General features: G+C 35.8%; 2 protein-coding genes across 2 annotated transcripts; one reads left to right on the top strand and one right to left on the bottom strand.

The window, feature by feature from the left end:
* Positions 1-655: 655 nt before the first annotated feature.
* LOC138315596 (apolipoprotein D-like) lies at positions 656-2914 on the top strand. The gene is made up of 4 exons (XM_069256735.1): positions 656-878; positions 1174-1298; positions 1956-2047; positions 2557-2914. Exons 1-4 carry the CDS (start codon positions 765-767, stop codon positions 2778-2780), a joined length of 555 nt encoding a protein of 184 aa, XP_069112836.1. The 5' UTR covers positions 656-764; the 3' UTR covers positions 2781-2914.
* A 1241-nt stretch (positions 2915-4155) lies between these two features.
* Positions 4156-21538, bottom strand: LOC138315595 (uncharacterized). The gene is made up of 13 exons (XM_069256734.1): positions 21394-21538; positions 13203-13517; positions 12824-12955; positions 11893-11997; positions 11649-11756; positions 10732-10949; positions 9748-10003; positions 9213-9308; positions 8686-8745; positions 8381-8446; positions 5314-5352; positions 4785-4882; positions 4156-4489 (listed from the first exon to the last, which is right to left on the bottom strand). Exons 1-13 carry the CDS (start codon positions 21443-21445, stop codon positions 4472-4474), a joined length of 1563 nt encoding a protein of 520 aa, XP_069112835.1. The 5' UTR covers positions 21446-21538; the 3' UTR covers positions 4156-4471.
* Between the last annotated feature and the right edge of the window lie 5627 nt (positions 21539-27165).

Here is a 27165-nt window from a genome sequence, read left to right as displayed (position 1 = left end):
AAGTGAATGATATGTGTCTGAATGTCAAATGCAAATATTACATATGTATGGTTTTTTTTTTAAACAATCAATTTCATTCTAGGTTTCTGGGTTTGCAAACGATGCCGATATTGTTGTTACTTCTGTGATATTTAAAGATTCAATTTTTATCATTGCTTTGTGGTAGGTAGTTTGGGATATTCCTTTGAGGTTTTATTTTTGTTTTTTCCTCTAGTACGACTAAAGCAATACATCCAGTTGTATACAATGTGTTGTATAGAATTATTATTTTATAGTTTATTTGTGTCTTCTTTTGATAGTGGATTTTGATAACTTTATTGTTTGGTGTAATTTTGTTTTGCTTGTCTTAATATAATACCAATAACACGAATCATGTGTCAGATTTAGTCGGTGGAGGAAATCATGACACCCCAGGCAAAAACCAACGGTCAAGTGTCAGTACCCTGCAACTGCACGTGAAATTCGAACAATCAAACTATTAAGTCAAAGGTGGAGGACTAGAAGTACAGAATGTAGATACTCTGTCGCACATTTCCCTGTAACCAAATAACATGACCGCCCCTTCAAACCACCAAGACTCGTGACACTGGAATTTCTCTCACTCTTATCAGTGACAAACATTTCATAACAGTATCACTTGTGTAAGACAGAAGGGTTTCACGCTACAAAACACGTGTGGCTGGTCCAAAACATTCCTTATATAAAGATTTGGCCAGATTCTACACATTCATCTTACTGCAGGAATCGTACTCACATCTGCCAACATGCTTCGTCAAGGTTTACTTCTGGCAGCCATTGTTGCCTTGGCTTCGGCTCAAACATTCAGTTTTGGGCATTGCCCGACCACACACACCATGGAAAATTTCGATCTTAATAGTGTAAGTTTGAGTTTACGTTTACATCGAGTCGTTTCCTGATGTTGAAAGTAATTTATTATTTTTAACACTAGAACACTTTATTCACTAGGAATGCTTGTTCTATACAAGATGATTTGTGCTATGTTTGTGTTCTAACAAAGACATTTTAACTTTTTTCATGTTGAATGTTTTATGTTTTTGTGTAACAAAACTGTTATATTAACGATATTTGAAAATAATTCTATATGCTCTTGAGATTGTAATATCACTCAGCTCTACCAATATAATAAATTAACTGTTCTGTTTTCTTTTGCAGTATATCGGTGACTGGTATGAGCTATACAAATTCCCCGCCAGTTTTGAAACAGGAGAGAAATGTATAGTGGCTAACTATAGTCTTACACCAGAAAACCACATCCGCGTTAAGAACACCGGCATTGAGTAAGTACATCTTCAAATCATATTTGTAACCGAAGTTCAAATGTAGAACATAAAATGGTACATATAATGATAGGTACAGTGTGACAGCGACTTTCAAAAAGCTTTTGAAAAAAAGGTATTTAAGGGAATTTTAATAATAAGTAATGATACAATTTATTGGCCATCTTGTTCATAGAAACGAGTCATTATTTTGCCATGTCATTGTTGCGTTCTTTCATATAGCAACCAGCGTTAGTTACTTGATTGATTAGAGCTTGTTGCATACAGCGCAAAGATGTCATTGCCTCGGAGAAGACGTGGGAAGATAATCTTTCCGTGTGAATGTATAATTTTCAATATCAAACATAAAGATATAACGATAATCCCTTTACACGAATGTATATCGGGTAATTGCAACTGCAATCCGCGTTGTTCTACAAAATTGAAAATTAAAAGTAACGATCTATTCCATAATTAATGGATTAATTTGAAAGTTACGAAATATGTCTTATGCTTGTTAGTTGAGACTTAAAGAAAGATTCTGATACAAGTTCGTCTTTATTAGAAATTCGAAAATACCGCATTAGTCATAACCATTGTTTCCAACACATTAATCATATTTGATGATGAGATAATGAATGATTTCATTAGTATAGATTAATCATCTATTTTCCGCAGCCCTAAGTCAGGAAACCGCTCCATTGCCTTCGGGGATGCCTTCCAGTCAGATCTCAATTCACCAGCTAAACTCAAAATCAGATTCGCTGCAAGTAAGTATCTACAAACCTGTCCTTTTGGTCTTAACTTTCTTGATGATTTCCCGCCCCCCCCCCCCCCCCCCGTATTGTTTCAGTTTGTCATTAAGCGTTTATACTAATTTTACCAGTTTTTCGTGAAGATATAGCAGCGTTTTGCGCTAATTCATGACGTTACTTGTACACTGATGACTTCATACACATTACTGTTAGCAAAAGCGGATAACTAGATTCACTTAAACTAAATAAATTTTGGGGCCCATTTTCATCAACATTACTTTGCTAAATGAAATCCTTAATTCTTATAGAAAGTCCTTAACTTAACATAATTCATAGCTGAAAAGCATAGCAAAAGTTGAAAAAATGCTCCTTCACTAAAGGCGTTTTCCTTAACTTCTATTAATATTGTACTTTTCTATAAAAAATAGATAAAAAAATGTTTAAAGTTAATGAATGTTGATGAAACTGGTCCCAGTTCCATAAACATCGATGAGATTACTACTAAATCTTTGTATTTTCCACAGACACACCCTATGGTAATTACTGGGTTCTGAAGACAGACTACACCTCGTATACACTGATCTACTCTTGTACTGACATACTCGGAATCAGCCATCTTGAATTTGCCTGGATCCTTTCCCGTCAGAGATCCCTTCCACAAGCCAAGATTGATGAACTCTTCAATGTTTTCAAGGGTTTTAGGATCGATACAGGACATTTCATTAAGTGTGATCAAACAGGGTGCTGAACAACCCATTAATTGTCTAGATATTTTGTAAACATTGTTTCATTTTCATTGTAAAGTCGTTATTCATGTAGATCTCATTATTGTTTTCAATTCGTTGTAAATATAAATATGTTTTCAATAAAATTAAAACTTTATTTTGTGGTTGTGTGGTCTTTATTTCAAAGAATAATAGGACATCTACAGAACAACTTCCTAGTGAACATTCTGAACCTTATACTTCTAATGTTCTTCGCATTGATACAAAACAAATCTAACTGCAATATGAAACTTTACCGTCCTTTCCAAACAAACCTAGTTTTTGTAGTGGTTACTAAGCGTCTTGATGTTTGAGCGAAAATACAACTTAGTGGTCAATAAGAACGAACTTTTCATTAGGGTATTTTACTGAAAGTCTGTAATTTTTGAAAATCAATTGTAATAAATACTCCTAATTCGTATATTACAGAGTTATCTGCACTTGCGGGTAGGTATGGATTGTGACTTCATGTGTTTGCGAGCGAAACGTCATATGTTTCGGAGAAAACGACGTGAATTGCGCTCACAAAATAATGATGTAACAATCGATACCTACTCGCAAGGGAGCTAACTCTGTAATATGCAAAGACGGAATATGTTTATCAGCAATCATGAATATGCATATTTAACGTGTATCGAAATTAGCATGTGTCAGTGCAAGCAACTAGCAACTATGAGAGAGAGAGAGAGAGAGAGAGAGAGAGAGGGAGGCTTTGAAAAGTCCAAAAATTCTGCCAGTGGCCCTGCACTTCTGGTGGGGTAGTTGCCAGGCACTGGCCGTAGGTCAGTTGTTATTTTCCAGGTACTTAGTCTTTCCACAAAACAAAATTCTGGATGGCCTTTAAACATTGATTTTAGCAAAGTTATTAGTCAACTTAAGCTAAACTATATTACCTATAGGCTATAGCCCATGGTGCTTTAGTGCCAGTATTGTAACCTCAGATAAAAACACTGGGCGTGATAGAATCTGTCATTTTCTCCCTTTTTACATCCGGACTGTTAATGTTTTTGTTAAGAATTAATGTTTTGCATGGATTTGAGTAAATTTTGAAACTTCGTATTGAATTCCATATCAAGTCCTTGATATTACTTACAATGCCATTACTTTTTTTTGCTAGGACAATAGTTTTAAGAGAACTGGGACCATAACTTTGGAAGAATAATACCGTACAACAATGGATGACAATGATGTCATTTAACGTGGAGAGAATTCATTTTGTGAGCTTAACAAACGTTAAATTGTTTTAATTAGGCATTTTTGTTTTATTTTATAGAGGTATGAAATTTTTTTGCAAACTTCGCAGATTTGGTATGAAAAAAATTTAGCTTTCAATCAAAACACAACAGATTTAGCTTTTAAGTGAAAATATTTTATTTTGAATTACAATCACAAGAAAGAAAAAGTGACAATTATGCTTATCAATAAATTCAGTAACAAGAAATATTGTTCACCTGTCAGCTATTTTTTTAAGGATAGAGATATCACAGACATTCACCGGTATTCACCGATTATCTTCTCAAGTTTCATTCCAATATCTATACATCTATTAGATTAAGAAATAAATGGGGTACAACTTCACTTAGATTCCAGCAATGCATGATGATGACTTGTATACTAAGTTTCCGTATTGATGAATTGCAGATCCCGAGTGATGCGTTATACCTTGAAACACCAATCATTCGTTCGTTTCATTCTGAAAAACGATTTTTAAATAGACCATAGGTAATGTGATTTAACAAATGCTAATTATAATAGATGGATTAATATAAGTTAAAACTTGTTTATACTTGGTGTGATTTTTGTATAAAAAAATGTAAATTAGTGTACAGAAAAAGAAACGAACTAAATAAAGTTTAAACTAATTTGGTTTTTAAGAAAATAATTAATCATGCTTCTGATATTTTGTTTCCATTCTCTTAATAAAATAATGTATATCACACAAGCAAAGTTAACCGGGGTAAAAAGCGAATAATTTAAAATGTTCTTACCGTGTCCTCAGTCTTTTTCTTTTTACACAGCGCACATATAATACCCGTAGCTAAACCACAGAGTACTAAAAGACAGGATGCGATGATGACCCCCAACACTAGAAAAGATGTACAAAAATCAGTGAAATAGTCAGTATTGTACATGTATTTGGGAAGGAAACCAATAATATAAACCTATCGAGAATACAACTGACCAAAGGTGAAAATGAACAGAATTCGGAAAGACAAATATCGTAATTCAAAAATAAAAATTCGTATTAGCACAATCTATGCTACTATTTCCATGTATATACTTAGATATATTTTGTACACAGAATGACAATTTAGACAATTTTAACATTATACTTGAATTTGCGCAATGACGTGAGATCAGAAGCGGTAAAACTATAATACATCAGAATGATTGGTGACAAATAAAACCTCTTCAAAAACATTTTTCAAGCAATCAACCTTTTTATTATTATTTTTTTTATTTTTTCATGAGAGAAGGTAAACAGATAATAAAATAGTTAAGTCAATAACTACATACCAGCGCCACTAATACCTTGAGTTTGTTCAGACGTGTCCCCTTAAAATGCAATAAAAGTAACGGGGTTTATTTCAATTCATTAATACATAATACAAGTATAGTGTATATATAATCACTATAATCACATTTTTTCTAAACATTTTCCTCGGGTTGGAGTACTGGTTTATGTAATGATATTGTTACGTAACCAGTGACTATTTTATGTGATTTCAGGATTCAGACACATAAGATATGTGTAAAATGAGGAGGCACACTAATACATTTGACAGAATGGATTACACCAGCCACACTTACACACACAGAATGGATTACACCAGCCACACTTACACACACAGAATGGATACACCAGCCACACTTACACACACACCATGGATTACACCAGCCACACTTACACACGCAGAATGGATTACACCAGCCACACTTACACACACAGAATAGATTACACTAGCCACACTTACACACACAGAATGGATTACACCAGCCACACTTACACACAGAGCATAGATTACACCAGCCACACTTACACACACAGCATGGATTACACCAGCCACACTTACACACACAGAATGGATTACACCAGCCACACTTACACACACAGAATGGATTACACCAGCCACACTTACACACACAGAATGGATTACACCAGCCACACTTACACACACAGAATGGATTACACCAGCCACACTTACACACACAGAATGGATTACACCAGCCACACTTACACACACAGCATGGATTACACCAGCCACACTTACACACACAGCATGGATTACACCAGCCACACTTACACACACAGAATGGATTACACCAGCCACACTTACACACACACAGAATGGATTACACCAGCCACACTTACACACACAGAATGGATTACACCAGCCACACTTACACACACAGAATGGATTACACCAGCCACACTTACACACACAGAATGGATTACGCCAGCCACACTTACAAACACAGAATGGATTACACCAGCCACACTTACACACACAGAATGGATTACACCAGCCACACATACACACACAGAATAGATTACACCAGCCACACTTCCACACACAGCATGGATTACACCAGCCACACTTACACACACAGCATGGAGTACACCAGCCACACTTACACACACAGAATGGATTACACCAGCCACACTTACACACACAGAATGGATTACACCAGCCACACTTACACACACAGAATGGATTACACCAGCCACACTTACACACACAGAATGGATTACACCAGCCACACTTACACACACAGAATGGATTACACCAGCCACACTTACACACACAGAATGGATACACCAGCCACACTTACACACACACCATGGATTACACCAGCCACACTTACACACGCAGAATGGATTACACCAGCCACACTTAACACACACAGAATAGATTACACAAGCCACACTTACACACACACCATGGATTACACCAGCCACACTTACACACAGAGCATAGATTACACCAGCCACACTTACACACACAGCATGGATTACACCAGCCACACTTACACACACAGAATGGATTACACCAGCCACACTTACACACACAGAATGGATTACACCAGCCACACTTACACACACAGAATGGATTACACCAGCCACACTTACACACACAGAATGGATTACACCAGCCACACTTACACACACAGAATGGATTACACCAGCCACACTTACACCCACAGCATGGATTACACCAGCCACACTTACACACACAGCATGGATTACACCAGCCACACTTACACACACAGAATGGATTACACCAGCCACACTTACACACACAGAATGGATTACACCAGCCACACTTACACACACAGAATGGATTACACCAGCCACACTTACACACACAGAATGGATTACGCCAGCCACACTTACACACACAGAATGGATTACACCAGCCACACTTACACACACAGAATGGATTACACCAGCCACACATACACACACAGAATAGATTACACCAGCCACACTTCCACACACAGCATGGATTACACCAGCCACACTTACACACACAGCATGGAGTACACCAGCCACACTTACACACACAGAATGGATTACACCAGCCACACTTACACACACAGAATGGATTACACCAGCCACACTTACACACACAGAATGGATTACACCAGCCACACTTACACACACAGAATGGATTACACCAGCCACACTTACACACACAGAATGGATTACACCAGCCACACTTACACACACAGAATGGATTACACCAGCCACACTTACACACACAGAATGGATTACGCCAGCCACACTTACACACACAGAATGGATTACACCAGCCACACATACACACACAGAATGGATAATAAATTTGGTAATAAGCAGTTACATATTAGTATGTGTGTATAATTTCACCAGCGACACTTACACACATCCTTCGTACTCCAGGGGTTCCGATCCCTTACGATCTCTACACCCCTGGACTTTCTCAAAGTAAAACTGGAGGCAACAGAACAAAACAGGTAATTAGTTCTTTGATGCACCATATCGAAAGAGCCGTATAACAGTACACTGTGGGTGACTGTGTGGCTTTGATGTTAGGCGTCGCTCTCACTGTAGTCTTCAGAAGAACATTTGCTAGCCTGTGATCGGTTCAGATGTTTTCTTCTGAGCTGCCTTCGGTTTTACCATCAGATGTCCAGGGGTGTAGAGATCGTAAGTGATCGGAACCCTTACAGTATCGAGGATGACTTGCACAAAAACATAATATTCTCTTACATAAGCTTTAAATTATACAATTTAGACATGCGCTCGCACACACATATACATATAACTCATGTACGACGTTTCGTTTCGATGACAAGTACGATTTGCACACTTTCATCTTTACTAGACTTGAACAATACCATTAAATGCACTATAATCACAATTGTTTCAATACCTAGCTATGGCTATTTATGTTTTCTATGCTTATCATTATGTTGTTCTTTTTTTTCTTTATTGTAACGGAGAATTTTTCGAATGAGTTAGTAATTCAATGATTATGCAGTTGCCTGAATTACTAGTACATTTGTACTCTGACCGGACTATATACCATTACGGGCCTACCTGAACGACTTGATGAATTGGAGCTTTTCCCGCTAGTTGATTGAGGTTGAGGTTTTGATTGCGTAACTGTAGGAAAGAATTGCCATATGTTTATGACTTTGAAATTTCTCTCCTTACATAACATTTTCATACGAGTATGAATATAAATAATATGATATAATATAATTTGATTTAATAAATCAAGCGGTTAAAATACCACAATCACCGACATCATTCTGTCCTTTTACCAGCCATATACTGCTTATATATTTAACGTCTATTTTTGACCAAAATAAGATAGTTTAAGTAAAATAATTCGATCTTACCAGCTATTGGTGTCGCTGTGGTATGGGATTGTACTGTTATATTCAAAGCTGATGTAGAGGCTGAAATTTAGAACAGGAATTGAAAAACGTTGTTTATTCTACCAGTGAACAACAAAGACTATCAACAAGATCTACAAAGTAGTCAATCTCAAAATTCAAATAGGAGGGGATGATAAAGCATTGTTACGATTAAGCAATAATACATCATAATGTATATATTCATGTACAATAACGATGTCAAAACATTGAAATATGCAACTTGTATATTGTATTTCCGCATAGTGTTCATATACGTCCCTTTTTTGATGTAGGTATACAAAAAATGAAAACATAATTCATTTTTGTGTGTTATTTTTAACAAACGAATACACTTAAATGCTTAAAAACATTTGATATGATAATACAGCTTCTGATTACATTTCTAGAATACATATTTTGGAAGTATTATTAAATATATTCATGAAATTAAATCAGCACTCTACGGTAGCAACATGTGACGTGACAGACTACTGAGTAATGTATGCTACCTTTCTGAGTTGCGGATAATGTTGTGGTCTGCAAGATCGTGGTCTGTCCATTGTCTAGATGGACAGTTACTGGATGGTTGACCGGAGAAGTGGGACCTTCAAATAAAACATATTGACTATTTAAGGACATTACAACTTGTGCCTGATCCAATTGTACATATATGACAATAAGATGTTTGATTCGAATGCAAGTTCATTCTATTATCAGTCTCAAACCGTTTCATTTCGAAATGCTTAGAAAAAAAGTTTCTACCATAGTTATTCAATTTTAATGTCACCATTGACATTATTGATTTTGGCATGTTTTCTATAATTTTGGGACATCAAAATCCATTGTTATTACTATATAGACAGAACACATACAAAATATAATGAAAAAAGCAATTATATCGATACTTAAAAAACCGTTTAAATCCAGCACAATCTCTCCAAATGTTCATTGTAGCACATTGCACCCTACATGGAAGAGATTGGTGTTGACATGGAATGTTATTGCAAAAACTCAAGAAAGTACAGTACATGTATATATGCTTACATCTACCAGTGTACGGTTCCCAAAACCGAACTATCATGCTTCCGTTTTTAGACTTCTGGGACTTTATACCACCTCCCCAGTATTGATTGATGTAAACGAGATATCCGAGGCCGTGTTGATGATGCTGCCAAACTGATATAGTACGGGGACCATAAGCATACACTAATCCACCGAATGACTGATTTGGATCTGCGTTCTGTACTGCACCCATCCCAGGGAAGGAAAAGTTGCCGTTAAGACCTCCAGAAGCCTTCACCTAGAAATTTAAAAGATAATACGGTATAATATGCGAGTGAGTGGTATATGATAAGTACGTTGATTATGCTTAACGTCGTGTTAACAGCTGCGATGTTTTAAGAAACAGACTATAAGCGATGTTCTGTGTATGTTGAGTATGTTTGTACTTTGGGACAATGCATTATGTTCGTGTTGTGTCTCCTTGCTATAGCATTCATTTTCAAAGACACAGAACGAACATACATCACCTCAAATAAAGTCAGACTTAACGATCATAAAATGGGGCGGGGAGGGGGGGAGGGGGTAAGGGGTTGGGGGGTTAGCATGTACATGCAAGACAGAATAAAAGGCACACATCAGTGGACCAGTTAGTTAGAAGATAAACAATATTAAACATGCTAAGTAAAATTAATTAATGCATGCGTATTTGAATTATATATATTTTCAAATAAACAACGTAGAATGTAATATTAAAATAATGGGTAAAATTCCGAATGATTAAACTCTTGGCTACCGGTATTTGTTTCATATTTGACTATTTGTCTATCAACAACTTTTTTAATCGTTGATAGTAGTAAAATCATCAGGTGTTTCCATTAAAATGATACAATGCATTCAAATACTGAGAAAATAACTCACCTTTCTTGAGTATATGATTATTCAGAATACCAATTGCTATATCAATGCTTGTTAGTTGCTTTGTATAGTACCGGTAAAACTGATTAAGTATCTTTCGACAGAGTTTACCGTGACGGAAATGATTCCGGTGTCAATATCCATTGAGTTTCCTTTCCGTGTGGATGGTTGATGTGAATGTCGTTTCCTCGCTGTTTTCCCCAGTGCTTTTGTATCCGAGTATATCAAATCCCCCTTAAACTGACTCCACACTCTCACCCGTATTGACCCCTCGTTCCAAATCTCCTTTGACCCATGACCCCATCCGTCAGCTGTGCTGTACATACTTCCTAATCAGAGTATGCGATAGGAAATATTTTAGACACTAAAACACACTAAAACAATGTTTCGTATTTCTGTAAAATTGGTTCCACATATAAAAGTGTTTAAATATTAAATGTTTTATTTGTCACCATTTAATCACAACGGAAATGTCAAATTCTCAGAATGCAAAGCAAACTAGGTGGTTGTGCAAACTAAAGCTGCACTTTCCAAGCGAAAGCTAACTGAGTAATAATAACAGACATAATACCAATCAATAATTTCAACATTTTCCCCGAATGATATGAAATAATCATGTTATTTATATTTGCTTATTTAATTTTCAATGTCAAGTTGCTTTGTAAAACCGAAATGAAGTTAAGGGTGAAAAACTCAAACAAACTTAACGCGCCATCTTTCGTTACTCAAATATTACAGAAGTGAAAATAAAATACTACAAACCTGAAAATAAGTAAACGGAAATACACTTTAATTTTATGCTACTTAGTTTTTGTAAATTGCAATAAAATGATTTTAGATTGTTAGCTTTTTTCATTTTATTGTTGTTTTATCAATAATGATTGTAGGTGTTGTGATTAAAAACCAAGTAACTATGGTTACTATGGTCCCATATATATTGTTTTATTTTACTTTTTGTTTATTCTATTTGTGTAAAAGATTGTATGTAACGTTTGCCACTTTTCCTGTATTTATAAGACAATACGTACCAGAGTCGAACCCTGGTACCCATATCCGGACGTGCCTGTCGTCAAATCCATAGATGACTCCTCCCCAAGCTGATTGGTTACTAAGTGCCTGTATCGTCGTTGAAGACCCTTTAATGTTTCAAAAACAACTTTTGGACCGAAAGACAGATATAAAATCATGCGTGATACAATATATATAACAATGTGAACAGCCAAAAATAATTATTTATAAAGATAAAATAAACAGAAAAATGATCAAACTTACCAATACCGTCAGAGTACCAGTTAGAATTCTTGTCCTTGACCTGAACGGACACGTACTCGGGATATGTTCCTAGTCCATGGGCGATTTCTTTGAAGGATTTTGAACCTGAAACAAACGCACGTTACATGAAATTAACTATTTGTTATGGAATAAAACATTATTACATCGTATATTCAAAAAAACTTCGACCCTTTTTCGAATGAGAATTGTTTAAGAAAATAGTAATGCAACTGTCTGTTACAATACATATTGGTAGAATATAGAAATTCTACTACTTTCTTTGAGAGTAGGCATGTTTGATTCTTAGGGGATGACGTCAATGTTCACAAGGCATTTTTAAGAATGCTATAAATCAATTTGTTCTTGCAAGGACATCTCGTTTGTATGCCTCCTTGGTTTCTTGATCTTATCGTTTTTACTATCTACATGAACATACACAAATCACTATATTGCAATAGTGTAGGTAGGGAATAGATTTTAAAAACTAAAATAAGTAATTTCAGAGAAATGCTGTAAATGTACTTGTTTTGGCGCAAACAAATTACAGGACAAACTTGAATTTGAACAGGTTTGAGGAGTAGTTTGTGCATTCGTAATAATTACGGTACTGACCTTATACAGACAATACTATTGGCGCAATCAAGTTTAAAGGCGATAAAATGTCATTACCGCTCAATTAATGTACGTTTAGAGCTTTAAACTGAGAAAAAAAGTGAAATGCCAACTCGAACCTGAGTTGGCTCTCTATGCAAACATGGTTTATGGAGGTAAAACTAATTTTTACGGTTCTGTGGAAAAGTTTCTAACAACAAAAAGAAGAGCCTGTGTTTAAACAATGTATCTCGCTTGAATCTAATTAGCTTTTTTGTGAATTTTCCTTTTTCCTTCAACAAAGATTTAGAACGTTGGTCGAGACAATAAAATACCTTACCGTTGTTTACTGACATAGGAAACCAGTCCGAATCAAACTGGGGCCTCGGAAAACTGCAATTGGTCCACACTTTAGCCCTTACTTCTGCCCTATCCTCGGTCTGGTGGTAGGGACCATACCATGTGCTATTTCCTATTATTGATATATTTCACAACATTATTAGGTCAATATCAATGTTCAAAAATAATTAATGTATTTGTCTGATAAATCAATTTTTTTTTAAATGCTTATTTCTTTAGAGACAAAAACTGACTATGTTTTATTATACACATTAATGTTATCACAAAATAAGCAATATTACGATAATACATTCATCAAATATATAAATTATGCTACTAAACAGTAAACATCTAAGATAATAGAACATCTAAGGTAATACCTGTATAAATTATAGTTCCGGAAGAGCTGCCGTCGTTTCGATTTGGTGCATAGAACACCACCGAAACGTCGTTATACTTGTAGACCACGCCCCCGTAGGGTCCTGGCTGGTCGTCATCTCGCTGGGCGGAGCCTAGACCCGGAAACACGTGATCTGTTGTATTTATAGCTCGGACCTGAACGTCAACTTTTATGGGAACTTCGCCTAATCCATGTTCTACAATTTCTTCAGACTGGTCGGTCTGTGCCTCCATAGTGATGTATGGACTTGTGAATTCGGGAGGTTTGAAGCAGTCTCCACAAGTTCCATTGGCATCTGTAAATTTTAAAATAGTTTATTGACGGAAAATGAATTAATTATAAAAACTCTCATCGGAAGAAGAAGCAGAAGAAATAATAAAATTTGTCGATCTCGATCGGAGAAAGCATTCTTAAAATCTAGGTCACCAGATGACTAAACGTCCTTGACGAGAGCATTTTCTTTGGCTTACAAATTTTTTATTTTCCATAAGTGAAAACATGACGTCAACATTTGTAACATCGTTTCTTCTGGGCTGATATAATCAATGGCATAATAATTTCTTAGAAAAGAAGAGTTCCAAAATGAAATTAGAATTTTGAAAAAAATGCCAATCGTATTTTTATAAGGAGGGGTTTATGATGTGTTATATATCCATTCAAGTCAAACAACTTCTTGGTTATTTCGGAGATTATCCGGCCCTGCAGGTAGGGCGTTAGAATATGTACCTGCTGCCACTATTGCATGATCGTAAAAGGCGACTAAATTTAGAATTTTATCTTTTCTCTTCTTCCTAACTGACTTTATCTTTCCTTATGCCTCCCTTGGCGCCGCCACATTTTTGGCCTTGAGTTGAGCGTTCGCCCTAGTGAGAAAGGCTCTGGGTTCTGTCCCCTGGCCGAGACACACCAAAGTCTATAAAAGTGGTAGTTTCTGCTACTGCTTAGTGCTTGTTGTATATGTTAGTAGTGCGTTCCGTATGTTATGATAGTGCGTTCCGTATGTACTATCTAATCTGTAAAATGTATGATCCTATCCGGGTCTTGCAGTCTTCTGAATACATGTGTTGCTGTGAAGATGTGGCGTTGAGTATTTTATTTGTCAATTAGACAACACAACATGGTGTCAGAATAATGGAGACGTTAAAACCACCGCCGCCTTTGAGTTTTGAGGGGAATGTGGCAGAGAACTGGAGAAAATGGAAACAAAGGTTCCAGTTTTATTTAGAAGCCACGGAGTCGGACAAGAAATCGGAAAAACTACAGTGCGCGCTGCTGCTCCACATGGTCGGAGATGAAGGGATAGAAGTTTTCAACACATTCCAATTTCCGGATGAAGATGTTGATAAAATCGTGCCCCTTCTACAAAGGTATGAAGCTCATTGTGCTCCGTTAAAAAGTGTCACATATGAGAGACACAATTTTTTCCCGCTCCCAGGGACTGTCCGAGACAATCGACCAATTTGTCACAGAGTTCAAAAATCAGGCAAAAAAGTGCGAATTTGCAGATTTATACGAGAGTCTAATTAAGGACAGAATTGTCGGGGGAATTACGTCAGACACGGTCAGGGCCAGATTGTTAAGGGAACCTGAACTATCATTAAGAAAAGCAGTCGATATATGTCGTGTTGCGGAGACAACAAGTGCACAGTTAAAAGACTTGAATGAAACGACTAGTCATGATGATCAATAAAGTTCACGTTGTCAAACAGAAGAAGTCAAGTCAGTCTACAGGAAATCCCAAATCTAAAAATGGTTCTAATCAGAGTAAAAGGAGGTCAAAAACCTAGTCCTAACAATTCACACAGAGGGAAATCATGTGGTGAATGTGGTACCATCCACCCAGACAATGCCCAGCATTTGGTAGGACATGTTACAAATATGGTGTTAAAAATCACTACAAGTCCATGTGCAGGTCTACAGGTACAAGGACAACTACAGGTCAGACTGTCAATCATCTATTCATTGGTATGGTAAACCGACGGAGAAGTAAAAACCGGAATTGGGAAACTACACTTAATGTAAACAATCATATGATTGACTTGAAGTTAGACACCGGTGCTGAGGCAAATGTGATACCTGAGAAAATGTTCCGACATTTAAAGGCAAGACCAAACTACAAAAATCCAACGTCAAACTCTCAACCTACACTGGCCAAGGTATCCCTGTGTTAGGTAAATGTACTTTACAGTGTAAAAACAAAAACAGAACAGCTAATGTGGAATTCTTAGTGGTGAAACTAGACTCTATGCCAGTCATAGGACAAAAAACCTGTGAGGAGTGGAATTTAGTACAGCAAGTTACAGTCAACGCAGTTAACTCGGATAAATATTCGAAATTACTAAACAAGTTCAGTGATTTGTTCAGCAATAAGTTAGGTTGTTTACCTGGTGAGCATCATAGTGAAGTGGATTAATCAGTGATTCCTGTTGTTCATGCACCGCGTCGCCTACCTGTAGCATTAAGGGATCGTGTAATTGATGAACTTTCACGAATGGAGGAACTCGGGGTGATAGCGAAAGTAGATCAGCCCACCGAATGGGTTAGCTTAATGGTTGTCGTCGAAAAACTTAATGGCATGTTACGCATTTGTTTAGATCCTAAAGATCTTAATGTTGCCATTCGTCGTGAACATTATCCCTTACCAACATCAGAAGAAGTAAGCAGTTTGCTTGCAGGTGCGAAGTATTTCAGTAAACTAGATGCTAGCAGCGGGTTTTGGCAAGTCAAAATAGACACTGAAAGTTCAAAGTTCAATTTTAATATACCATATGGGCGTTATTGTTTCAAACGGTTGCCGTTCGGAATTAAAAGTGCACCAGAAGTTTTTCTCAAGATGATATGTAACATTCTGCATGGCATTAAAGGTGTCAAATCGATAATCGACGACATTCTGAATCTCATAAGGGGAACAACACGTGAAGAACACGACAGTAGACTGGAACAAGTCCTTAGGCGGTTACAAAACAAAGGAATGAGTCTGAATAAAGATAAATGCCAAATAGGGCTCACAGAGGTAGTATATTTTGGACATATATATTCTGGGGAAGGTATACAGCCAGATGATACAAAGGTCAAGGCTATAAGGGAAATGCCGACGCCTAACAACAAAAAAGAATTACAGCGATTCTTAGGAATTGTAAACTACCTAGCAAAATTCGTAAAGGATCTGTCAACAATCGCTTCACCACTCCGTGAACTGTTACTAGTTACTAATGCACCAGCTTTACAGTTTTATGATGTATCAAAACCTGTGACATTATCTGTAGATGCGTCTATGTACGGGGTAGGAGCTGTACTACTTCAACAGGACAGACCAGTGGAATATGCGTCAAAAACTCTCAATGATACACAGAGAGGATATGCACAGATTGAAAAAGAACTACTGGCGTTTGTTTATGGCTGTGAACGGTTTCATCAATATGTGTATGGCAGAGAGGTTTTGGTGGAAACCGACCATAAACCTCTGGTGACTATAGTTAAAAAGGCCATAGGGGAGACAACTCCTAGACTACAACAGCTACTTATGAGACTACAGAGATATCAGCTTCAGGTTGTTTACAAGCCAGGCAAAGAAATGCATATCGCAGATCAGTTGCCAAGATCAACATTATCTTATTGTGAAAATAAGGATGACCTTATAGAGGATGTTGAGGCACAAATTCATCTCGTGATGAATATTTTACCTGTAACTACTACAAAGTTGGAGGAGTTTCAGAGAGAAACGCTCAAGGATACTACTTTACAAGAACTCACCAAAGTAATTCAGGTTGGTTGGCCGGACGACAAACATAAAGTTCTACAGTGTGTTCAAACTTACTTTAATGAGAAAGCTGACTTTACCGTAAATGAAGGTATTGTGTTCAAACATGACCGTATTGTAGTGCCAGTGAGTATGAGAAAACAGATACTCGAAATAATCCATGAAGGTCATTTTGGAATGAAGCTATGTAAAGCTCGAACACGTGAAGCAGTATATTGGCCTGGTATGAATAGTCAAATGGAGGACTTTGTGTCCAAGTGTGACGTGTGCTGTTCCTACAGAAACGCCAATACGCAGGAACCGTTAAAACCTCACGAGATACCTGCTGGACCGTGGGAGAAGATAGGGACAGACTTTTTCAATTTGATGGACATTCATACTTGTTGGTTGTTGACTACCACTCAAAGTTTATAGATATGTCAATATTGAGTGATACACGCTCGACTACAGTAATCAGTCACATGAAATCAATCTTTGCTAGATACGGAATTCCAACGGAAGTAAATGGCATGGTGGAAAGATCGGTTCAAACTGTCAAAAACATGCTCCAAAAAGCGATGAAAGACGGGAAAGATCCTTATTTAGCATTACTGGAATTTGGAATACTCCTGGAGATTCAGGTTCATCACCAGCTCAACTGTTGATGGGACGAAGGTTAAGATCGTCTCTACCAATGTCATCGAAACTACTTAAACCGTCAAGTCGCAATCGTAATGCCGAAGCATTCAAAAACATGGAGAGACAACAACAAAATAAACAATATTATGACCAGAAGTCGAAAACACTCCCACCTTTATGGAGGGGTGACACTGTTAAGTATAAAAACCAGGGAATAAAAACTGGAAAACGGCTACAGTTGTTGATCTGTATGGGGATCGGTCTTATATTATCCGCACAACAGATGGACAGACATTAAGGAGGAACAGAGTTCATTTGACGCCCTCACAACCACAAAGGATAACTGAGGAAATAGGGGATGATGAATTTCAAGATTCTCTATCGGATGAAGAGTCGGTGTCAACAGATGACGATCAAGTGTCAACAAATGATGACTATGTGTCAACAGATGATGATCGTGTGTCAACAAATGATGACTGTGTCAACAGATGATGATCATATGTCAACAGATGAGGAGGAGGAATTCGTGGATTCATATATGCCATCTGACTTGGACAGCGAGCCTTCGGACAATGGTCATATAAACAGTTCTAATGATGAGAGTGTTACAGAACCTATCGCGACTCGCGCGGGAAGACAAGTGAGAATTCCAGAAAGGTTTCGCGATTACGTGGTTAATTTTCTGAAATCATAATTATAGAACTGTGCTCATTTGATAAATATATGTTAAACGGTGAAATGGTTAAATGAAGAGAATATAGAAAATATTCTTAGAAAAGACATTTAAGTTTAAATGTTGATAATCTCTCTTTACTTAAAAGGGGAGATGTTGTATATGTTAGTAGTGCGTTCCGTATGTTATGATAGTGCGTTCCGTATGTACTGTCCAATCTGTGAAATGTATGATCCTATCCGGGTCTTGCAGTTTTCTGAATACATGTGTTGCTGTGAAGATATCGATGGCGTTGAGTATTTTATTTGTCAATTAGACAACACAACAGTGCTCAGCATACAGGAAGTGGGACGACTGGTTCACTCGTTGTCTGTATAATGTGACTGGGGGAATTGTGTTGTTTGGTGTCTTCGGCGGCATGCTTCAGTAATATAGTACTATAAAAAGTGCAAAAGTTCCACTATACAAGAAGACACAACACGAACATACCGCAGTCTCCCACAACACGGACCTCGCACTTCACACACGCTACACACGGCATACATGGGAGGCCGTCCTTACATGACCCTGGCTGTTAATAGGACATTAAAATAATCAAGCAAATAAACATAATCGAAGATTATCGTACTAAATGCCCTTGGCTAGTTGTTACTCCTGACACGTACTGTAAACACTGAAGTTTTACGACTTCGTAATTTTCAACGTATTCACGAATAAACAAATTCGAGATCAAAGCCTCACATCACTGATAATCATACGTTCATGTAACATTTGATATAATTATTTGCGATACAGTTGAATTCGCGTTCGAACTCTGTCGCAAAATTACGATTTTGGTTTGTTTATTTTTACGTCCTATTAACAGACAGGGTCATGTAAGGACGTGCCAGGTTTGTTGGTGGAGGAAAGCCGGAGTACCCGGAGAAAAACAACCGCCCAGCGGTCAGTACCTGGCAACTGTCCTACATAGGATTCGAACCCGCTTCCCAGAGATGGAGGGTTTGTGGTAATATGTCGGGACATCTTAACCACTCGGCCACCGCGGCCCCTAATGCCAAAATTACGAAAATAAAGTAGTATACAGTGTTTTAGAATTGAAAGCCAAACTATTTCTTTATTGAACTAGTGTTTGAGGTTATAAACTATCAGAGGATAACTCCTGTTTATCTCGGTACTCAACATCAAATGATAATACAGAAGGACAGTTCAGCTTAGATATAAAGCTGGACGTTCCCCCGTAGTAAAGGCGACTAGGGTCATTTATCATATTTTAATACTCAGTGTATTTCATTACATACTATGATGTGGCTAATAACAGTAAATGTTTAATAAGCCCCGAGATTTAACCACACGTTTACATATTTCAAATGGTTATCAGTGAGGGAATTTATCGTCTTATATCCTATGGATATTTGCTAAATGACATACATTATAGACCTTTTAATATCTTACTGTCGAATTTACTCAAGGGTTTGGGTACTATAGACCATTTTCGAGCATTGAAGAAATTACAGTGTTTAATATGGTTTGATATAATAATGTATCCATTTGCAATTTTGTATTTAACAGCGTTTGAATTCAATTACAGGGTACACATCAAACGGACGTTGACATTAAATGAAGTATTGTATTAATCACAGAAAAGGTTGCGTTTCAAGATATGCATTATCCGGTTTCGATTATATCTTCATTGCTTTTAATGCAATAACTAGAAGAATGTTTAAAATGTTTCTATTTATGGTATTTAATATGCATTCAGTTTTATTCGAGATATCATCTAACTGAAAACAATATTTTATTTTAAATTCTAATGATGAATTAACACACATACGGATCCAGACGACCTTACGTATAACTCTGTAAATATTATAATGGAAAAAAAATCTCTCTGGGAAATTGCGGTAACAAGATTCAATTGTGAAAATACAAGCAAGTACCAAGAGGAGTTTAGATATATCTAAAACCTCTTTTTTATTTTTGAGAAATAGTGAAGTCCATCGGTAGAATTGAAGATAGCATGTCACCCGATTCTAAAACGGAATTTACAAAATTAATAACTAACAGGAACGAACTCACATATGAAATGGAAGAAAAATTTGCATATAAAAAATTAAGTAGCAATCGGAATGAAGGTAAGCTTACGTAATATGCAATTTGATTATACGACCCCAACACACGATGGTCTAGATAATGGTTGGCTAAAACTATTAATACCAAACGAGACAGAAACATTATTAACTTCGTATCCTTCCAAATAAGTAAATGCGTTGTCATTTCATATCTATAACGTAATGCGTTGTCATTTCATATCTATAACGTAATGCGTTGTCATTTCATATCTATAACGTATGCTTTATTGGTTCACAAATATTCATTAACGTATGATAAAACATGATTCCCACACATTGTATTGCAATAGGTCGATCGATTGGATTTGTACTAAGTTCTTGGATGTAAAATAAAAAAATCAATCAAATACAAATTAATATCAATACATTTTGTATACTAGTAAATCAAGTCACTTTTTATTTATTGTCGCGATCAAAAACAATTAAACCAAACTTCAAACTAACAATGGAAATACGCAAAACGGAAATATATAAAGGAGGGGCTGAAGGGCATGAAATTTGTTTTTCGATAAATTGAACAGTTTATACTACAAAAGATGTGTTCCAGCAAATCTGATTTCACGTTTTTTTTGGTATTTTGTGACCGTTGTAAAAGTGTTGCGCTTTAAAGCTTATATAAGAATAAAAGTAATTTGCAGTCTTAGTAATATAATATGAATTAGTTATTTAGTATTCCTTGTCGGAAGTAAGTTAGATCATGGTATGCTAACATATTGAGTTCATTTATTCTATTAGGCACCTACTTGGATTTTTTTTTTAAATAAGAATAAACACTCGCATTATTCTAAAGTTATATGTGGATAATCCAAATTGTTACCAACAAAAAGACTTTATGAAATGCATTTAAATGGCTAAAAAATGGTTTTGCTTTGATAAGATCCATTTATCAGTGATTTTTGAACGATCATTTTGACGGATTAATTCCTTAATAGATATATAAATATTTTTCACTAAAAAACGATAAGAATAAGAAATAAAGCAAATATCTTACCTTTTAAACATTTCAGTGAAACAGAAATTAATATAAAGACCAGCAGTTTCATCTCGGTAGTGGTCCCGGAATGTGACGTCTCCTTTCGGATGTTACTCTTCCACTACAATGGTCCGTGTCCTCTTTATGTCAGTATCTACCTAGATAAGGGGCGGCTTACGAAGCTTATGTCGTACTAGAAGGCTAGTTTTTCATAGATCGAGTTTTATTAATCATCACCTGTAAAATAGCTACCTCTCTACTAATTATTAATCAGGTTCATTTTCACCATAATTATTATACGTTGTTATTTCACTTAAACGATCCTTTTGTTTAGTTTCTGCTTGACCCAATTTTTTCAAACATTTTTGAATTTTGTTGCAACTCTCTCTATTTTAACCAAAAAAATCAGATAAACAAACAGGGAACAAACTGTTCACAGTACAGTACTAGTATGTGGTTCAACAGAATAAAATTAAACTAAAACAAAGAAATCCTAAAATAAAAGTATTGAATTAAAACTGTGTACATGTATAACCAAACAATAATACAATTCCCAGTATTTTTTCCTATGACAAATGATCAATTCATTAATTTCAGTCGTGTACTATAATAAGCGTAGATGAGAACAATGTAAATAGAGAGTGGACTTTATATAAGTTGGAAGACTTATGTCCAGTCCCATTGTATATAAAATATTACAATAAAATACGTATAAATCAAAAGTAATTACCGTATTATGCTGTATTATCCTATTTTGTGTATTTCATCCAACTTACTATATTAATGAAGATAACAACTACAATGAACTCGTTCTCTGCGAGTAAATGTAAAACATTTCAATACAATCAATCAATGCAATCAAACAAGAGGCCCATGGGCCTGAACGGTCATGACGCATGGCACAAAACAAGTCACAGTATAAAGTAGTGGTTAAGTTTTCATATAAGCAATACAAGGAACATCTTAATATAATATGTAAGTTTCTGAAATAGGTAAAGGTCATTTGTCGAACAAACTTGGTAGCCCTTCATCCTAGTATGTTGTAGGCCAAATACATGTATCAAGTCTCTAGACCTCATTGATATTCACAATAAGTTTTTTTAAAGATTTTAGCTTATTTGACTCCCGTGGAGTTGAATGGTCGTCAAGTTATTGTTTTTGGTAGAGGGAATCTATCTCGAAATATAAGGTTCACTTTTAATGGTAACAACGTGGAAATTGTGAAAAATTTCAAATATCTTGGTGTTTATTTCACCAAAAATGGCTTCACGCAGTTAAATGTTAAGACATTATATGAAAAGGGTATAAAAGCGATGTATCGTGCCATTGCTAAATATAGGAGTCATAATCTGTCTATTGATTGTAATTTAGATATTTTTGATAAAGCTATAAAACCTGTTATATTATACGGCTGTGAGGTTTGGGGGTTTTGTGATTATAAACTTTTAGAACGTCTCAACCTTAAATTTTGCAAACATATTCTTAAGTTGAAAACATCAACACCCAACTTCATGGTATACGGGGAACATGGTAGATTCCCATTATCTATCAGTACTAAAGTTCGCATGATTGGCTATTGGGCAAGGATGATCGAATCATCACATATCAAACTTAATTATAAACTGTTCCAGATTACTAATAATAATGATACACAGTGGTTAAAATGTATTAAAAATATTTTTGAAGAATGTAATCTTGTTTAATGTTTTCGAGAGAAGGGAATTCACTAGTTCACATTGTTTGAAAAAAAAAGTAATTTTATATATAGTTGGAAAAATGATGTTTTCAACTCTCCGAAAGGTACCAATTATAGAATTTATAAGCATGATTTGATTTTTGAAAACTATCTGATTGTTCTTCCTCCACGTCTGGCGAAGGCCTATTGTAAATGTAATGTAAAACTAGCGGTTGAATGTGGCAGATGGATTAATATACCAAGAGAACAACGATTTTGTAGCACGTGTAACTTAAACGAAATTGGAGATGAGTTCCATTATTTATTTAACTGTACTGATGATCACTTAGTATCCAATAGAAAGAAATTTATGTCTAGATACTATTAGGAAAGACCAAATAATTTTAAATTCGATACTCTATTTAATTATGTAGTTAACAATGAACTTATTTCACTTACAAAATTTATAATTATTATACAAGACAGACTTAATTCAGTTCATTAATATAACCAGTATATCCTATATATATTCTAGTAGGTGTGTAATATGTACTGTACTACATCATTGTTAATGCTGTTTACATGTATATGTCCTGTTTATATATTCTCTGCACTACTGTTTGTATGCTCCCATTTAGGACCCCCGCCGTTCCATCCCCATGGGTCTGACCTCGGTCCTTTACAAAATATAATTGTCCTCCCCTAATGATGTTTCATGACCAATATGGTTATAATCCACTCAAGGGTTAACGAAGGTCAGCCCCCCAGGGGTCAGACCAGGCTCATTTATATATACAAAATGCTGTATCAACCAAATGTGGATGAAATTCATCCAAAGATGAAGGAGGAGTAAGGTTTTAAAGATAAAATTGAGAAAATTTCCCCTTTTGGGACCCCATCCCTCAGCCCCTAGTGGTCGGAGCAGGCTCATTTATATAAAACAAGATAGCCCTTTTCCAACTATATTTCAAAACAAATTTGGTTGCCATCCATCCAAGGATGATGGAGGAGTAGGATTTAAAGCTTAAATTAAGAAAAATTCCTTTTTTGGGGCCCCGCCCCTTTTCCCCTAGAAGTCGGACCTTACTCGTTTATATAAAACATGACTGTCCTTCCCTAATGATGTTTAGTACCAAATATGGATGTAATCAACTCAATGGTTCAGGAGGAGTAGGCTTTTAGACAGTCTTACGCACGGCGCACGACGACAGACAACGTGCGTACGACGACGGACGAAACACGATGACAATGAGGTCCTCCTGACCTTCGGTCAGATGACATAAAAACTTGATTGAAAAGTGTTATAGGACTGATAAATTGGTCAATCGTGTTAGAATACTGAGAGGAAGATTAATCCACCCAGAGTTTAAAACCATTCGTAGAACTGGGCAATTATGACTATAGTGCCACATTTGTTTTTCTTTTTAGATGATAACAAACTAGAAATAACGACATATAAATAACGAACAGCGACATGAAAATCAAATCATTAATAAAATCCAAGCCAATTCTAACAAGTACCAATACATTTATAAAACAAAAAAGTACCAGTCAAACATAATTCTGCAATATAAACAAAATTTAAAATGTTCTCTCTAATTATTTTGGCTCTTGCAAATGATCTGACATGTCTTCTCGATTGTTTTCTAACCGTGTCACCGCTTATTTCCGCGTTTTCGCGAGACAAATGCTTTGGTCACGGAAAATAAATCCGCGAAATATCGAGATATGATTGAATCCTATATATTGCTAAAGCCATATCACGAAAATTTATTGTCTCTCGAAACTTTTGACCCGCTATAAACAGCTAAACGACATTACTTCAAACGCGTAACAAATATAATAGCGTTTCCTTTATCAGGCCATGCTTGTTGTGAATGCTGCGGTGATCTTGCGAGTAGTTGCTACAGTAGAGATCTAGGAATGTTAATGCTATGTTAGATAGTGGTATAGTCTTCATGTAGTGTGAATAATAGGTAAAATCCACAACTTTTCGCACAGTTTATCAAATTATCATACTCTCGGTCTAACTTGACATATGGCTTATCTTTCTTCTATACACAGAGTGATATCTGTTAAATCCTTTGAACTTTATTAAATTATGTGTATGAAGTAAATATATTGTCATGTGCACGACTTTTTTATGGGATTTAATTAAAGTGTGTAGTAGGATAAGTACAGTAAGCTCAGCTACCTGAGTGACAGAATGCAGCAGGTCAGACTGGGGCCAGAGACCAGCGAATGGACAGATGTGAAGAAGGGAGTCCCCCAGGGTTCTATTGTCGGACCTCTGATTTTCAATATTTTTATGAATGATATTTTTACCTTTGTTGACAAATGTGTTTTATATTGCTTAGAAAAAGAGAGTAAAGTTCTAATAGACTGGTTTAATTTTAATGGTATGAAGGCCAACCCAGAGAAGTTCCAGGCTTTATGTTTTGGAAAGATGACAACAAATTCTATTAAATCTTTTAACATTGATGGCCTTGAGATTATGTGTGAAGATACTGTAAAACTTTTAGGTGTAGATATTGACTTTGTTCTTAAATTTGATGCACACATATCTCGACTCTGTAGAAATGCTGCCAAACAACTTGCTGTTTTAAAAAGACTGGGAAATAATCTTACAAAGAGGGGGAAAATTACCATTTTTAAGTATTTTATACTTTCAAATTTTAACTATTGTCCACTTGCCTGGCACTTTTGTACATTGACTAATACTAGGAAAATGGAAAAAGTCCAGGAGAGAGCACTTCGTTTTATTGACAATGTCTATGTTTCCCCAGTCATCGATATTTTAAGGAGGCACAAACTTGATTTTTTTTACTTTTTACTTTTTACTCTTTTTTTTTATTTTACAAAATCTTGTTGAGAAGAAAGAAGTTTTTTATAATCTTAGACAGGACAACCTGGTAAAGATTCCAAGGGTAAACACCTCCACTTATGGTAAGAGATCTTTTCGTTTCGCTGCTTCTCAGGTGTGGAACAGTCTGCCAAATGAATGTCGGCTAGCTGAAAACTACAATTCGTTTCGCAGACTGCTTCACACCTTGGATACACAGATCTGCTCCTGTACCATCTGTACACACCATATAGGATGAGTTGTTCCCCTTTGGAATCTACCTGCTTGTAATTATAACATACAACCTGTGATATTTCAAACCTTTTCAAAGATCATTACTTTTATAAGTCTTATTTTAGCTTATTTGTTTTCTACCTATGACTTCAATATCTATTTTTAATTCACACTATGGTAGTGTATATCCTGTAAATTTTTACACTTTGCTATATTAGCATTTATGTACATTACACTTCAGTGTCTTAACCTTTTTTGTGTAACATTTGTGTGATATACAAGTGTAATTATTAAGTTATTACCTTTAAATTAAATTTTCTTATTTCTGCTAAACTGTGATAGCTGTTTCCAACTAAATATCATGTATCTATAGCATGCTTATTATAGTTAAATTGTTGCCTGTCTATATATATTTTTACCTGTTTATACTGTGATATTTTTACATATGTTTGTCACAAGAATAGCACTACAGTGCTAATGTTATTATGTTCCCCATGTATGCGACTCTAAATAAAACTTCTTGACTCTTGATACATGTTGTCCTGGTAGACTAGATACATAGCGAACTACCAGCTGTCATCTGTCCATATAGCCGTCGGTGTCATATTATGATGGATAATACAGGTATGGCCAATGCCTTCAATATTATAACTGCTGCGTATTAAGCTTGATTTGATCTCTGCCATTTTTTTTTTATTTTTTTTTTTATTTTGTATTTTTCATGGTTGTCTAATTTCTGAGCTTTGTATTGATATCCCATAATTATTATTAAATATTTGTTTGTATTCATTTAGGGTTTGAAATAATTTCGAGAAAATACCATATCCATCGAGTGACATGATCAGTATAAACTCAAGGCTTGGTTATTATTAAATAACTATTTATTTTTTGTATTCATTTGAAGTTTGAGCAAATTTTTGACCTTTCATCAGTACAGAGCAACTCCTTAACGTGGCTCATACAAATTACAGGTCATACAGTATCAGGAGGGAATGACGGAACAACTGAAACGAATAAAATAAAAGATCAAACACCAATC

Source organism: Argopecten irradians, chromosome 2 (genome assembly GCF_041381155.1).
Source record: "Argopecten irradians isolate NY chromosome 2, Ai_NY, whole genome shotgun sequence".
Taxonomy (NCBI): Eukaryota; Metazoa; Mollusca; class Bivalvia; order Pectinida; family Pectinidae; genus Argopecten; species Argopecten irradians.
This window is presented reverse-complemented; position numbering and strand designations above follow the sequence as displayed.